Here is a 15687-nt window from a genome sequence, read left to right as displayed (position 1 = left end):
TCCTCATCACAGTGTATAGCGTGTATATTCCATCTCTAACTAGACCCATTTATTTCAACTTAAGTGCAATTTTCTCTGAATCAAGACTAGAATATTATTTGATATCAGTCCCTTTTAAGCTTGGAATGGTGAAGAGATTATTCCCCCATGGTACATTTTCTTCTATCAATGATGGCATGGCAGGAATGGTGAATTTGCTTACCGAACTGAAAATGGGAAGTTCATTGTGTATTTTTCCCAAGCTGCAATCACAGTCTTTACTATCTTGACAGGACAAGGGCCTGCAGAATGACCTGAATGTCATTCTTTTCTCGGATCATGGGATGACTGACATTTACTGGATGGAAAAAGTGATCGAGCTGAGAAATTGTATCAACATGAGCGATGTTATACAAGTAAAGGACCGAGGTCCTGTTGTAAGCCTGTGGCCAGCCAAGGAGAAGCAGTCCGAGGCAAGGGACCTTTTCTCTTTCTTTACCCACTGTGTGCCAATCAGGGGTTTCCCCCTGCTTTCCTGTACCACTTAACACCCAGTTCTACTGCTTGGCCTCCACACTCTGGCGTTACTTGAGCATTCACAGGAAAGAACCTGGTCCATTACTACTACTACTACTACTACTACTACTACTACTACTACTACTACTGCTGTCGTACCTCGGCTCCCGAACACCTTGGAAGTCAAACGTTCCGCCTCCTGAATGATTGAAAACCGGAAGTGAGTGTTCTGGTTTTCAAACTTTCTTTTGAAAGCCGAACATCAGATGGCTCTTCCACAGCTTCTGATTGGCTGAAGGAGCTTCCTGCAGCCAATCAGAAGCCGCGCTTTGGTTTCCAAATGTTTCGGAAATTGAACGGATTCCGTTCGACTTCAGAGGTACGACTGTATTATTAATTTATTTTATTTATTAAATCTGCATACCGCCCTATACCCCTAGGTCTCAGGGCCGCTCACAAGATAAAAATCACAAAATAAAAACCCAAAATAAATAATCAAATAAATAAAACAAACAAAAGAACAAAACAAAAACAGCCCAATAACCCCCTGAAGGTCTACTGAAGGTGAAGAACCTAGACTAGGAAGAATTACATGTCGTCTGCTAGCGTCCTACAGTCATGCATCGTAGCCTTAAGGCAGGCTTCCCCAACCTCGGCCCTCCAGATGTTTTTGGTCTACAACTCCCATGATCCCTAGCTAGCAGGACCAGTGGTCAGGGATGCTGGGAATTGTAGTCTCAAAACATCTGGAGGGCCGAGGTTGAGGAAGCCTGCCCTAAGGCAATGCTGCTGTAGTGCCCTTAACAAACTGGGCTCAGCCTAAGAGATTGGTCCATCCTTTATGCGTCATCATGACCTCTGAATCACCTTCCCATCAATAGGTCAGATTTTATCAGCAGGGTCTATATGTCACTTTAAACTACAATTGAGCTTAACTATGGCATAAAGGCTGGTGCATGGAACAAAAAGTGGCCACTTGGCTCCTTCCTGTGCCTTCTGCTGCCATAATGCTACCAGCCAAGCCATAGTTTGGCCAAGTAACGTGTACAAAAATGCACACACTATAGTAAAGTGTGCACAAAACCCCATATATTCATGAAAATAACATACAAAAATGCATTACATTAGGGAAATAGGATTTGCAAAATTATGTGTGCGGTATTAGGCAAAATTCACTGATAATTGTTTGTAGTAGTAAATTGATGTGGGAATGTGGAGAACTGAAGAAAAATTAGAACTTGAGAAACCAAGTTCACCAGTCACCACTTCCAAGTAAATGTGCACAGGACTGCAACCTTAATGCGTTTCAAAATATTACTACCTAGCTTTGTGACTGGCTGAGCTAGGAATGCAAATACATTATTTACTTCTCAGCAAGATGGGGTGCAGAAGTCCAATTTTCCCTCCTTTAATTATATCCAACCTCGATATTTTAAAAGGAATATTTTTCATGGGATTTTCTGCACAAGTTAGTAAGCCCACAGTGTTCCCATAATAGTTGTTTTTAAAAGACCATATATCTTAGGGCAGTGTGATCATCCATGCCAGCAATTATGATGTGCATTGAGGCTTCATAGCTTTTCTTTCTTTGCAGGTATACAACAAACTGAAAAATGTGCCACATATGACAGTTTACAGGAAAGAGGATATCCCTGCTCGATTTTATTATAAAGAAGGGAAATTTGTCTCTCCTTTGACACTTGTCGCTGAAGAAGGATGGTTCATAGTGGAGGTAAATCATCTGTGTCAGGGCTACACAAGTTGTGACCCATCAAACAGAAGACAGGCATGAATAGTGGCCTGTCTGATGCTTCATAAGTCCTCTGTTTTTTGTCTTTGTTTTTTGCTCTATAGCAAAGCCAGGAAGTTTAATAAGTCCCTTGTGGGCCACCATACATGGCTCATATGCTCTATTTCGCTTGTTGGGTCATAGGTTGTACTGACAGTTTGTATGAGTCGTTTTAAACTAAGGCTGTTTTTCAATATAACCGTATCTGGAAGAAAATTAAAGTTAACATATACTGTTTGAAAAGCTGAAATCACATTTTCATTTCAGGAATATAAGGAGATATTTACATCTATTTTAATTAACTGGTTTATTCTAAAATTCATGGGGTCATGAAGAGTCGGACACGACTAAACGACTAAACAACAAAATTCTAAAATTATTTTCACAATATCTAGTTCAGGGTGGATTAGCATTTTACATTAAATATTTTCTCTCTCTAAATGTTAGAAACTTTGCTGATACTGGAGTAAGTATGTCTCTTCCTACTCTTAATTTTTTATTGTTTCTAGCTTTTGAGAATAGCTTTCCACTATACCAGTTGTTCCTGAACCACTTTCATTATTAACAGAACAGAATTTCAAAAATGGCTTTTTATTATATAGCGAATAATTGATTTTTAATTTCCTCCCTATCAAAGGGACTGTAAAATGGCTGCCAAACCTATCAAATATTATATTCAATATATTTTTAAGGTGTTATTGTTGAAAATGTCTCAGCAACTCAAAATGTTTCCTTCTTCTTCTTAACTGCTCCATCTCACATCATTTTGAAAAGGCATAAGCAGAACACAGATGTCAGAAATGTCTTTGTCATGTTATTCATCTGCACCATTTTGCATACAATCAGATCTCATTTTTAAGCTTCCTACCATATATAACACCTACAGGTGTAATGATTTTCTTGGCTTGAGAAAACCTTCAATTCTACATCTGGTCCTAAATTATAGCCCAGTGGTTAAATTCACTTTGATTTCTTGGGTAACACTCAAACTGTGGATAGCACATAGTGGTGGAAGATTTCTTGGGGTGGGGAGAGGGTGTCGTAGTCTTGTTGCTGAGCAACTCTGTGCAGAGCTCAGTGGAGTGGGAAGACAGCCAACCAGAAGAGTCTCTGAGGTGTACTTGCCTGGAAGGAGAGTCAGCATCCAAAGTCAGGTCCAGTCCTAGGGTCAAGCAAACAGCAATCCGTGTGACCAGACAGTCAAGGGGTCAGGGAATCTGATGGTCAGGGGTTCAAGACAAGCAGGAAGCAGCAAGGTTGGGCCAGGAACTACAAGTGTTGTTACCAGCACCTGACTGCTGCTGGAAGCTTTGATTAAGAAAGCTAACACCAGCTGCTTCTCATCAGTGTCTTCTCTTCTGTGTCGTTGAAGGCTGATCAGCTGCAGGTGGAGTCTCTCCACCTTCAGGCTGCTGTTCAGCAGGCAAAGCTGACTCCTGGCCCATAACAGAGGGACTGACAGTCTTCCAAATGTGGGAAACATGGTATAGTTGAATGCAATTTTGCAGCTCACAGGAGGAACAATAGTGTGCAAAATGAAAGTAAAATTTTAAATCTTTTTAGTAAAAGTGTGTGATGATGCGTGTGCCTACTTTAACAGATTATCAGCATATCATCCGCCATTTTAGACACACACACACACACACACACACACACACACACACACACATTTAAAAATTACAAAAGATTAAAATAAAACATAGTTTACGTGGGCCAGGGACACCAGCTGTAGGGGGAAGTTGGTAGATCACCTCAGCCAGCTATCTTGTTCCAGTTTGTCTGTATCACCCATTACTGTCTCTTTTGTCTCGGAAGCCAACTGCCCAAAACAGAGTTCATTAGAAGCTGGTTGACACCAGGAGAGCAGTCAGGCCTAGAAGTCTTCATAAATAAATAAAGCTGAATTTCCAACTCAATACTATTTTAACCTTGGTTGCTGTAGTTCTTATTATGATTGTCCTGTTAGAGGACTCCATAGATCACCATCTTCAATTCAGAAACATAGCTGATTTGGTAGGTGTCCCCTTTCTTGCTCACCATGTCATATTCCTTCCAAAAAGTAGTAGGGGCTGCCATTAAAACAATGGCCTTACACACATCTGGTTAGCTGTTAGAACTGAATTATGATTTGTTATTTTTTATTACTGCTCAGCAAAATATAAGTACAGTTACCTTGGGTTTGGGTTCTGCCAGTGACAAATATGCAAAACTTGAATGTCATTGGCACGACACATTATCACTTGTGTTGGATTTTAGGCTTATACAGTGGAGAGATGCATGATTTCTGCTACACACAGTTGCAGCATAAAATCTGCCACTGCCTCCAGTGATGGGGTGTTCAAATTCCCCTTCCCGTATGAGTGATGCCAACAAAAGTGAGCAATGGCTCGATCCAAAGAATGATGCCCTTCCAATTTATAGCTTCAGTGAATTTGAGCTAGTAACACAATAAACTGATGCTGGAATCCCTTTTGATTTTTATCTGCTTCTATTTATGATGAGAATCCTTGCCTGTCAGCACTGTAGTCATTAAAAAAATAAAAACCTTTAAAAACTCAGGAGCCCCTTGAGTATCCATACATTTCTCTGTATTTAATAGTCAGCAGATGTACTAGATAATTGAACAATTCTAGCTGACAAATTAAATCTGTTTCCTTTTCTCTATCTATTTTTACTGACAGCACTCAGGGTGAGCAAAGGGGGAAAAATTGGCTCCCCCTTCTAACTCCAGAGCCCCTTTACACCGCTGCTCTGTTTAATTCATTTCCAGGCTGTCAGTGGTCTGCACAATGTCTACCACGTTTGCGAGCATTAACCTATGGCCTGCCAAGTCTTACCTAATTTGTAAAATAGTCGTATGCCAGCATGACATAACTTGTTAAACCTTTCAGAATTTGCTAGATGTTGCTGTTGGCTCATCTAGCAGCGCATCAAAACTAATAAATCAAAAGTGCCCTCTGCTCAGGTCCACGTATGAAGAAAATGCCTATCAGTGCCTGTTGAGAATGAAGTCCAAAAGCACAGCAACTTTCCGTACATAAAATCAAACATATTGAATGTACGGGATAATACATTCAAATGTATTATAGGTTTTCTTATTAAACCGATATGTCACCACAGTAATTCAGCTGAGGTGGAAGTCAAAAAACAGGGCCAGAGTTATCAGAATGACATTGGAAAATGGGGACTGTGTTAGTGATGCATACATTCCTGTAAAAGAAGGATCAAAGTCAGCTCTTCTCAAAACCATTGCTTGCTGCAGCTGTTGTGGCTGAAGTGATAAACCAGAGTTTATTGTTTAAAGGTGAATGTGCAGTGTGCTGGTGCACAGGGCTAAAATTGGGCCACTTTTCTCTTTCCCATTTCTGCTCCAGTATTTGGCTTAGCATTATGTCCAAACTTGGGCTCATAGGTTGTATCTCTCAAAAAACACACCATAAGTTATAATCAAAGTTTGTTCTTGGCTTACTGGTACAGTAGTGTTTTGTTTGGTGGGAGACAAACAATGGCTTAATTGTGGTTTAAAAGATGCAGAATACAGAACAGAACTCTATAGTATGAGGGTTTATGGGGTAGCTGGAAGAGATACCAAGTCCTTTTCTTAAATTTCCTTGATGCTTACTCACATATATCTCCTTGATAGACGAGTCATCCTGAATTGTTTTCGCAATCATGGATGTAGCTTGGAAGGATGTCTGAGTTTTCTTCCTGCTCTTTGAAAAGATGAGGGCAGTCATTTCATGAAACACTACTGACCTGTTTGTGTTACTATAATACTGTGTAATGGTATTTAATCTATATCAACTAAATAACCAGTTAGACCCATTTACACAGGGCTCTCATCTAGGATGCCCTTCATATTTTTGATTTTACCAACCCTATGTCTATGGAAGACTAAACTGCAGTGCAAAATTAAAACTAGCATGGCAATCCTATACAGTATGCACACTTATCTAGGGCAAGTCTCACTGAACGTGGGACTTACTTCTGAGTGGGCATGCACAGGATTGTGCTTCAGTCATTTAAGGAGTAGGTTCTGTATTTGTAGCGCTGTATGACCTTTTGTCAAAGCAATTAAATGCAATTACTTAATTTAATGATTCCATTCTTTAGATCCATTCATCTGGATGATCACCTTTACTTGGGAGGAAGTTTAATTAATTCACAGTGGAACCTCTTCTCAATAACTATGTTCAGGACTGAAGCCCAAGATGTGTAACACACTCACGTTAAACAGAATTTCTTTCCCCTACAGAGCAAAGAAAAGCTTCCATTCTGGGAGAATGGAACGGGAAAAAGAGATGCCTGGCAGAATGGATGGCATGGCTATGATAATGAACTGATGGATATGAAAGGATTCTTCCTTGCATATGGGCCAGGTAGGTCAACTGGAGAAGTAGATAATCACCCTATTCCTTCCTTGCTTGCAACAGATGCAGTTTTTGGTGCTGTCTGTTGGTTGTATGTGGACATGAGTCAATTGTGCAGATTCAGTCTTTCTGCTACAAGTGTGGAGAACTTGTGGCCCTCCAGATGTTGTTGGACTCCAACTCCCATGAACCTCAGCAAGCATGGTCAATGGCCAAAGACCATGGGAGTTGCAGTTTAGCAGTGTCTAGAGGGCCTAAGGTTCCTCACGCTGTGCAAATGAAGCAGAAACAAGAGTTACTCTACTTCCAACTTCTATGCCTTGTTTTAAACTGCTTGGGGAAATAGCATATAACTTGCCTTACCAGCATATTTCCAGAGACTTTGTTAAAATATATTGTCCTAGCCATTATGAACGACATAAGGGAGCACAACTAATAAAACGTCTTTCTGTTTAGAGAGCACAGAATGAGAAAGTGTAAATCTTGCATAATATGGAATCTTATTTAAATCCTAATCCTAAATCTGTCACGAGCCAGAGCAACATACGCAGTATTTTTTTATAAAAATATTTATAAAAAAATAAACCACAGTGGTTTCCAACAATATGAAATCCTAAAAAGTTAAAAGCAAGTTAAAAACCAAAAGAATTAAAAACAAGCATCACTATACCATTGTGGGGGGTGTACTCTTTATTGCCTGCAAAGGCCTGGTGGAATAGAAAGGTTTAAAAGTTGGCACAAAAGGTGCCTGCTGAATCTCTATTGGCAGGGTCTTCCACAAGACTGGGCTGATGACACTAAAGGCTGTTTCTCAATGCTGTAAAATTATTTCCTTTCCCCGCCCTCCAAAATAGGGCAATATTTATTTTGTTTAATATTACAATACACAGACATTCCAGTTAAAAGTAAACCTGTTAAGTACGGTAGGTCTGTGTAAGCCGCCACTCAAGGATATATATTATAGTTAAAGGCAATTTTCTTTTGAAAGCTATGATAATTGTGCTGGGTTGAGAGGTTGCCAGTAGTCTGAGATTTCATCAGCTACATTGGATGTTCTTGAGTAATATTGGCAGAAGGAAACATTTAGCTGTGCCCCCCTGTGTTTATCAAAAGTCTAGTTTGTCGTGAACTGTTTTTGTTCTTGGAGTTGCAAATTTTGGACCCCTCTGCCTACAGTCAAGGCTCTGTGTACTTTTTATTGTGTTAAAAGAATAATAATCCATCATTCAAACCTTACGGAGAAATTATCTCTCTCCACTCACAGTAAACAAGGAGCAATTTTTCAAACATTTCACCTTGATCCAATCCTTAAACTATTCATGTTACTTGTCTGTTATCAGAGGAGTATCTTTATTTGTGAAAGCATTGAAAACCAGCTTTTGTTGGAGAAATAAGTTCTTTCTACTGAACTCAACAAAAGTATTCCAAGCAGTACTTTTTCATTTCCTGGAACCAGAGCAATTCAAAATTATTCAAGGCTAAGATGAAGTCTCACGGTCTATTCTTTGTCTGTTAAGCATATTCAGTCCAAAGTACATCCAAAGTCATCTCCCCCTCACAGAATGGGGTGGATAAGGTTCATTATTTCCTCAACTGGTATAAAAAAAGGCTATATCACCAGCAACATATTCAACTGCCTTTGATTTAACCACTGTGAAAAACCACATTCTATAATTATAATTGGGAGGACTGAGTTGGTTCTTTATTATCAAGTAGGACCCAAACACAAAATGGTAAAAAACATGTCAGCATGCATTTATATATATTCTTGCTATGTTATCTCAGTGTCTTACATTGGAGCATAATGCCTTATATTGATTCAGACCATTGGTGCATCTAGGTCAACAGACCCTCTCTGAGGTGTTAAGATTGGAAGTTCCTGCCAACCTAGCAGTTCGAAAGCATGCCAGTGCAAGTAGATAAATAGGTACCACTGCGGTGGGAAGGTAAACAGCATTTCTGTGCGCTCTGGCTTCCTCCCCGGTTCCCATTGTGCCAGAAGTGGTTTAGTCATGCTGGCCACATGACCCGAAAGCTGCCTGTGGACAAACACCGGTTCCGTTGGCCTGAAAGCAAGATGAGCACCACAACCCCAGTCGCCTTGGACTGGACTGAACCATCCAGGGGTTCTTTACCTACCTTAACCTTACCTTGTTGTAAGCTGAAAATGCAACTCTTTACCTAGGCCTGTGACACCTGAGAGATATACTTTAGGACCCACTATATTCTCTTGATTGTCATTTGTTTTACCTAAATCATGGTGAAGGGAAAGTATCTTAATCATATTATTATCTATACTGGCTGGCAGCAGTTCTTCAGGATCTTAGGCAGTTGGCCTTCCCAGGGCCTGCCTGGTGATGCTCGGAATTGAAACTGCAAAATAGATGCTTAACAACTGAGCTGTAACTGTTTCCCATACCTGGGCATACTATGAGTGGGAAAAGAAAGTAAAACATAATGGAGCAAATATCTCAAAAGAAAATGTTAAGGTTATCAAGGATATGAACAGAGCTAATGTGGCACGACGGCCATATATGGAGAAATGGAACATACAGTCAAAATTACTTTGCAGAAATAAGCCTTAGCTGGATTCCGTCCCAAACTGATCCAGGATGGCAAGGACTGCAGCAGAGTTGTTACTGTGAAATTCATCCAAATTGGATCCTTCTGCTAGTGGGAAAAGTAGACTGCGGCATAACCTGAAGTCAAGATCCAGGGATGTGATTAAAGGCAAAAGAACAGTGGATACTAGACAACGCCAAACACAGAATACAGGATACCAAACCAACAACATAATGTTGCTTAAACAATACTTTTGGAAATACCCACACCTGCTCATGGTCAGCAAGATCCAGTCATTAGGTTAGGAGGTTCTTCCATGTTCTCTCAGATCCTCTGATATTGGATCAGAGGGCCGATTCACAACATGCACTAATAACTGTGCAGTAGTGACTGAAAGCAACTTCACATTGAGGCTGACTAACTGCTATAGTAAGCTTTCATGAGAGTACTATGGGGGGAAATGAACATTTAAATGTGGGCCATGCTTGCTAACTTTTGTTTGTGTTACTAAAGGCTTTCTGACCTCATGCAAAAGCGAGGCAAACGTTAAATTTCAGGTGATATAAATTTAGCTTGCAGTATTGCAAAGTGCGCTACTGATTTAAAATGCCTCATTGTCATTTTGTTTCAGATTTCAAGTCTAACTTCAGAGCCGCGCCAATCAGATCAGTTGATGTTTATAATGTCATGTGCAAGGTTGCAGGAATACAACCATTGCCAAACAATGGGTCCTGGTCGAGAGTGCAGTGTATGTTAAAAAATAATGCCAGTTTGGCACCATCATTCCAGCGGAGCAGCTCTGTGCTGGCACTACTTCTGTTTGTATTGTTTGTATAACAGATCTTGTTACTCCGGTCCCAATACAATGTCAGTCAGTGTGTCCAGTCTTTTTTTTTCATTCGTCATTTGAATAGCAGTATTAACAAAATGCTGTCTGGGGAAGATTATACATATGCATTTCTAAAGCATCAAACCCAGATTCACGTGTTTATAGGCACTAAGAAACATTATGTAAGCTCCTAGTTCTGGGGCATGCACTACCAATAAGGGGAAGAAGGAACATTTTCCATGGTATTCATCTCCAGGTCCCTAACCAGCCTCTAGGTGAAACAAGCACATGCTTAAGACTAAAAGGTCTACACGAAATCTAGAAATTCTGGTCCTAGAAGTCTTCCTGGCTTTGCATTTATCTACATGTAGAAGGTATATGGAAAGCTCCATTTGCTGATTAGACAGCCACCCCCACTTAGGCTATCCCTTAAGCCAGGTGTGGGCAGAATTAAGGCTTGAAGGATCTACTTCACTTGTGTCCCCCACCTTTAAATCAAGATCCATCAACCTGAGCCTGGTACAAAAGACTCTGAGCTCAGTGTAGTACCAGAACTGAACTGACCTTAGAGTCCTTCCACAAAATAGATCCATGGTTTACTACTACCCTCCCCAGTGGGTCTCCTACCCCACCCCATTTAATGCTTAATTTTTGTTATTATTGATCAGCTGGGAACAAGAAAGCTTTGCTGATGTACCTCAAATTATCCAGAGATTACCACTTGAGCCATAAGCCCTTCTCTATATGCACCAGGCATTTGTTCCTAAACCAATGATGTTTTACTTGTCTATGGCCTTCCCTGTATTTCTGCTTTAAGCTGAAGACTTTGGCATTTGGCACTGAAATGGTAAATATTTAGATGAGACAAAGTCTCCTTGGTTTTACCAGAACTTAATGGCAATGCCACTCAGCTTCCGATAAAAGATCCAGGTGCTAGTTTTCTATCCTGGCATGGAAGTTACCTCACAAATGTCACAAGTCACTTCTTCATTCCTGTTCTGTGCTAATGCTGTAGATCGGTATGATTTTATTTAGCTTTAGCTTTCTTTAAAATATTTCCAGTGGAAAATAAAATAAAGAGTCCCTACTCTTTGGAAGTCAGGTAACCAAATTTAAAATGTGTTTCCAACTTAACCTAATGCCAGAGCAACCATGTGTGATTAGGATTTCCTTGCATTAAGGTCATTCAGATAATTGAGGTTTTACTGTCTAGAAAAGGGAGAGATGCCAAGCCCTTCCTCTCTTTTAAAGAGATAAGAGTGCATTCGCTCACCATAATTGCAAGAGAAAAAATTCCCTTAACAGCTTGAAACACCAGTGTGAATGTTAAAAGCAACTTTTGAAAAATTCTATGTAAAATTAAATTTTGAAAGATTAAATATTCAAAATTCTTCATAGCTTTGGCTTCTTTAAACAGAAGATGTATCAAGGATTACAACTATGCACGAGCCTCTGCATGTCTCTGTCACATAGACACAGATATTAATCCTGACAGAAGAGTTCTGCAGTAACTGGTAAACCTTTATGCAATTTTTTAAAGTTCAAGTGAACCATCAAATCCATTCGAAGGAAAAATAAATAAAAGAAAAACAGTCTTTTGTTACCAAGCTATTGAGTATACAAGGCAATATAGTTCTTTCTAAGCATTTGCAGTAGCTGGGGAACAAGCATCTATTGTTTAAAAGTCTGTGTCATTCATTAATAGACCAGGCACTTTGAATTCTTTGGAGCACTCTCCATGCCTCACCACTAATAATAATAATAATATTTCAAAGCCATCACAAAAATTACTGAATTGCAAGTCAATTTTTCAAGAAGATACCCAAACAGGAAGCACTAGGATATGCAAACAGTACAGAAGTCCTTTGTGTTCTTGTGAACATTTTTTTTGGTATGCTTTGCCTTTCATCTTCTTCAAACTTGAATACATTTGTGCCATCCTATATATGTTTACTCAGGAGAAAGCCTCTAAGTTCCACAGGGCTTACACCCAAGTAAGTGAGAGCACAGAATGGCACTTTTTGTTTTGTATATATACAATGCGAATTTAGCATAACACTCCATTCATAACAGCTGAATTATCCTGGTTTGCACCAGAAGGGATAGAGTTTTGAACTGAACCATTATTGTATCTGTATAGAAAAGAAGTGCCTTTATTGACTGATGCTGAGCTTCCTCCACAGTAATTGTGGTGGGACAGAGTTTTCAATATGTTCCCAGTTTAATGGGTGGGGGGTTGTGCAAATAGATACAGCATGATACCTCACTAACATGCACCCCAAAGATATCAGTCATTCATAATGGAAACAGAGAAGTAGCTATTCTTAATGTTGAATGACCTTACGAGGAATGATTTAACCACTCAGTATTTTTGTGTCTTTTGTACTGATTGATGTTATACCTGGTTTTTTTTAAGTCAGAGATTTGCACTGCAGCATTCTAATGTGTATGTAGCACAAATGGATATGTGTTTTTAACATATAGATGGGGGTAGGGTTTAAAGAAACAATGTGTGATGTTTGGAATACTGGTAAACAATAGACTAATATAAAAAAACCCAGCAAGATCTTGATATCTACAGTATTACGCATTATTGCAAATACAATATGTTTACAAAAAAGCACTAAACAGCTTGGTCTAATTGTGAAATCAAGGCAACCAGCTTGGCCCACTTATCTGGGCCAAGAAAAACATTTAACATACATTTTTAAAATAAAAAAATAACAGTATCATAATCACAGCAGGTGTGTGGGGTTTAACACTTTCCTTCCCTGCTGCACTCCTGATGAAATAAAATTACTTCCTCTGAAGCTACTATTTGTACCAGAAACGAATCTTCCATTAGGCTAATAGGGGGAGGAAGGGTCCTCCCATGAAAAATAAAGTGATTTTCATCCGAATCACTGCAGGGGAGGAAAATCTCCTCCTCCTTGCTATGATAACGATGATGATGAGACCCCCCCCAAAAAAAATCTGAGCTGCTATTTGAATTATTAAAAAACCAGACATCTGAAGTGTAAAGATACATCTAGCATCACTTCTACTTTGACCCTCAGTGGTAGGGTTTTTCCTTCCCCTTTATAATTTATACACTGCTTGATTGTTCTAAAACCTGTAAGTGGTTTACAAGAAATATTTAAAATTGGTAACCAAGTTTTGATTTAAAACTTTCTGGTACATGGGTGTGGCCAGGAGCCAGAGTTTAGGGCAAGTTTAGAGGCAGAGTGTGGCAAATTTCAGAATACTGTACAAAGAGGTAGAAGGAGTGGCAAAAGCTGTCTGTTAATTCTGGTGTTGGCAGTCATGGTAGGCTTAGCTTGTCTGAGCATATCCAGAAAAGTGGGTGTCAGAGCAATTGCCACTTCCATGCTACTGTGTTTCTCTGTCACCTGCTTCCGATTCCCAACCTCTCTCAGTATAATATAGCCTATGAAGTGTAACCACAGAAGAACCACACATGTCCCCTGCTGCAGTCTTGCATGAGCTGGCATGTAAAACAGCTTGCTGTTCATCTAGCTTAGTATGCGTGTAGGTGAAGCATGCACACTAATAATGTAAAGATCCCTCTGCAACTTTTCTTCTATTTTTTGCAGGTGATCTGCCAATATTTGCAGCATCTACACAAATAATTCTGGCACCTTGTCCAGAGATCAAATGCTGACCCCCCCCTTTGGTTTCTTTCTTTCTTTCTGGTTGGCTACCCTGCTTAATAGAAAAGAAATTGTCAACAGTGTTGGAGGGTTATTCTGATTATTCATCAGCTTAATGAATGATAGCTGTTGGTTTTTTTGTTTGTCAAACAAGGACATAAAGGTGGAAAATGAGAAATAACTAAAGATAACCTAAGTCTTTACAGTACAATTAAATTTTGAATCTTTTGCCATTTCCTTTCCATGGCATGTATGAGCTCTACAGCTATATGAAATGAACAAGTTGAAAATGCTTGTGGGGGGTTGGGGTAGCAGTAAAGGCTTTGCTCTGTTTTAAATAGAATTGTAGACACTGTGCTCATTTTATAATCAAATTCTAAAAGTATATCTGCACATCCCCAATTGTAAAAAACAGGGTAGTGAACATTGTTATCCAGTCCCCCCCCCCTCACAATAACGCTGAATGGTAGGTTTGTGTGTGTAACTCTCCTCCCCATCAAAGAATCAGAAGAAACCTTCAAACCCCACCTTATTTTAAAAAAAAAGGAGGGGGGGACATTGGTAAACACAAGGGGGATGCTTGAGGCCACCCTGCTTTTGGTAATGAAAACTGCATTAGGACATGAAAACAACTGTGTATAATTAAATATATTGCTTACATGTATGTATCTATGTATGTATGTCAGGCTAATGCTCAGAGACGAGACGAGAATTTCCTTGCTTATTATATAGCTCTACTTTTCTACCATTTTTTTTACCTAACTCAGAGCTCCCTCTTCTGGCCTTACTTAGGCCTACCCTTCTATATTAAAAATTCAAATACATTTAAAGTTAACACACAAAGAAAGGTTTCTCTCTTTGATAAAAGCAGTCTGAAAAGCAATACTCTAAAGTACTGTAGTTATTATTCTAATGGCACCAACATGCTTTCAGAGAGGGGGAGAGGATAACAACATGAAGAGACTGGAAGCACTGCCAATATGAGATGTAACAGGGAAGCGGACTCTGACTGGCTGCTTATAACAGTTCAAGAATGACCACTGTCTGGTTTCAGCAGTTTATTTTTAAGGAACTAGGGCAGGCTTCCTTAACCTCGGCTCTCCAGGTGTTTTTGGCCTACAACTCCCAGGATCCCTAGCTAGCAGGACCAGTGGTCAGGGATGATGGGAATTGTAGTCTCAAAACATCTGGAGGGCTGAGGTTGAGGAAGCCTGAACTAGAGACACACACTTTCATATCCTGGGTATTGTATTAGCTCCATGAACAAGAAGGACACAAAAGTAGTCAACTCATTTTCAGACTTCCTAGGGAAATTTGGGCATCAGTATATTCTATGAAGAACCAAGAGTATCAGGCATGGTAATATTTGGTCACGGGCAAGCGGAACCATAATTTACTTTCTAACATGCAGAAAACCAGGCATACTTAAAACGGGGGGTGGGGGGTGGGGGGGAGTTTCAACTTGGTTGGAAAGCAGTGATTATACATGAAGGGGGAAAGCCAGACTATTCGAAGTTTGGAAAAGAGGCATTAAGAGCAATGGAGTGAAGCCAGTGATAACATCACTCATCCAAGTTATGTCTTCCAATTCTTTATATTTAATACATATTGAGATGGATTTGAGGCTGGTTCACACATTGCCTCAACATGTTAGCCTGCACAAATTGCAGAGCATATGAGTGAGCCTTGGGCTTAAGCAATCTCCTCTTGAATGTGAAAATGGGGCCTACATGTCTAGGCTCAACTAAGGCATCTATTCACTGTTAATAAGAAATGGATGCATAATGTTTACTGGACCTGGTATAAACATGAGTATACGGAGGATACACTCATGTATGAGTATACATATGGTACTCAAATGCTATTGGAAATGTGGGAGGGCCTTTGTGAAGGAAATATGTGAACATACTTTCAATACACAGAACTATGGAACTGCAGAATGTGTTCTTTCACTGAGTTTATTCTTCTAACTTTCTAAATTACTAGCTCTTC

At 39.7% G+C, this 15687-nt stretch overlaps 1 protein-coding gene and 1 long non-coding RNA gene across 2 annotated transcripts in view; one reads left to right on the top strand and one right to left on the bottom strand.

Moving 5' to 3' along the window:
• The window catches only part of ENPP6 (ectonucleotide pyrophosphatase/phosphodiesterase 6), a 27346-nt gene extending 17252 nt beyond the window's left edge, over positions 1-10094 (top strand). The window contains exons 5-8 of the mRNA XM_083460053.1: positions 273-452; positions 2090-2227; positions 6540-6663; positions 9848-10094. Of these exons, the coding sequence (XP_083316179.1) occupies positions 273-452; positions 2090-2227; positions 6540-6663; positions 9848-10053 (648 nt within the window). The 3' untranslated portion in view covers positions 10054-10094. The remainder of the gene's footprint in view (positions 1-272; positions 453-2089; positions 2228-6539; positions 6664-9847) is intronic.
• LOC310686432 lies at positions 2261-15687 on the bottom strand. Its single transcript, XR_014515905.1, has 4 exons — positions 10743-15687; positions 9208-9353; positions 5911-5992; positions 2261-3446 (listed from the first exon to the last, which is right to left on the bottom strand). It is a non-coding gene; the product is annotated as an uncharacterized lncRNA (long non-coding RNA).

This window comes from Podarcis liolepis (genome assembly GCF_965112155.1).
Source record: "Podarcis liolepis genome assembly, chromosome: 9".
Classification (NCBI taxonomy): Eukaryota; Metazoa; Chordata; class Lepidosauria; order Squamata; family Lacertidae; genus Podarcis; species Podarcis liolepis.
Note: the sequence above shows the minus strand (reverse complement) of the source record. Positions and strands in the feature narration are given on the sequence as shown.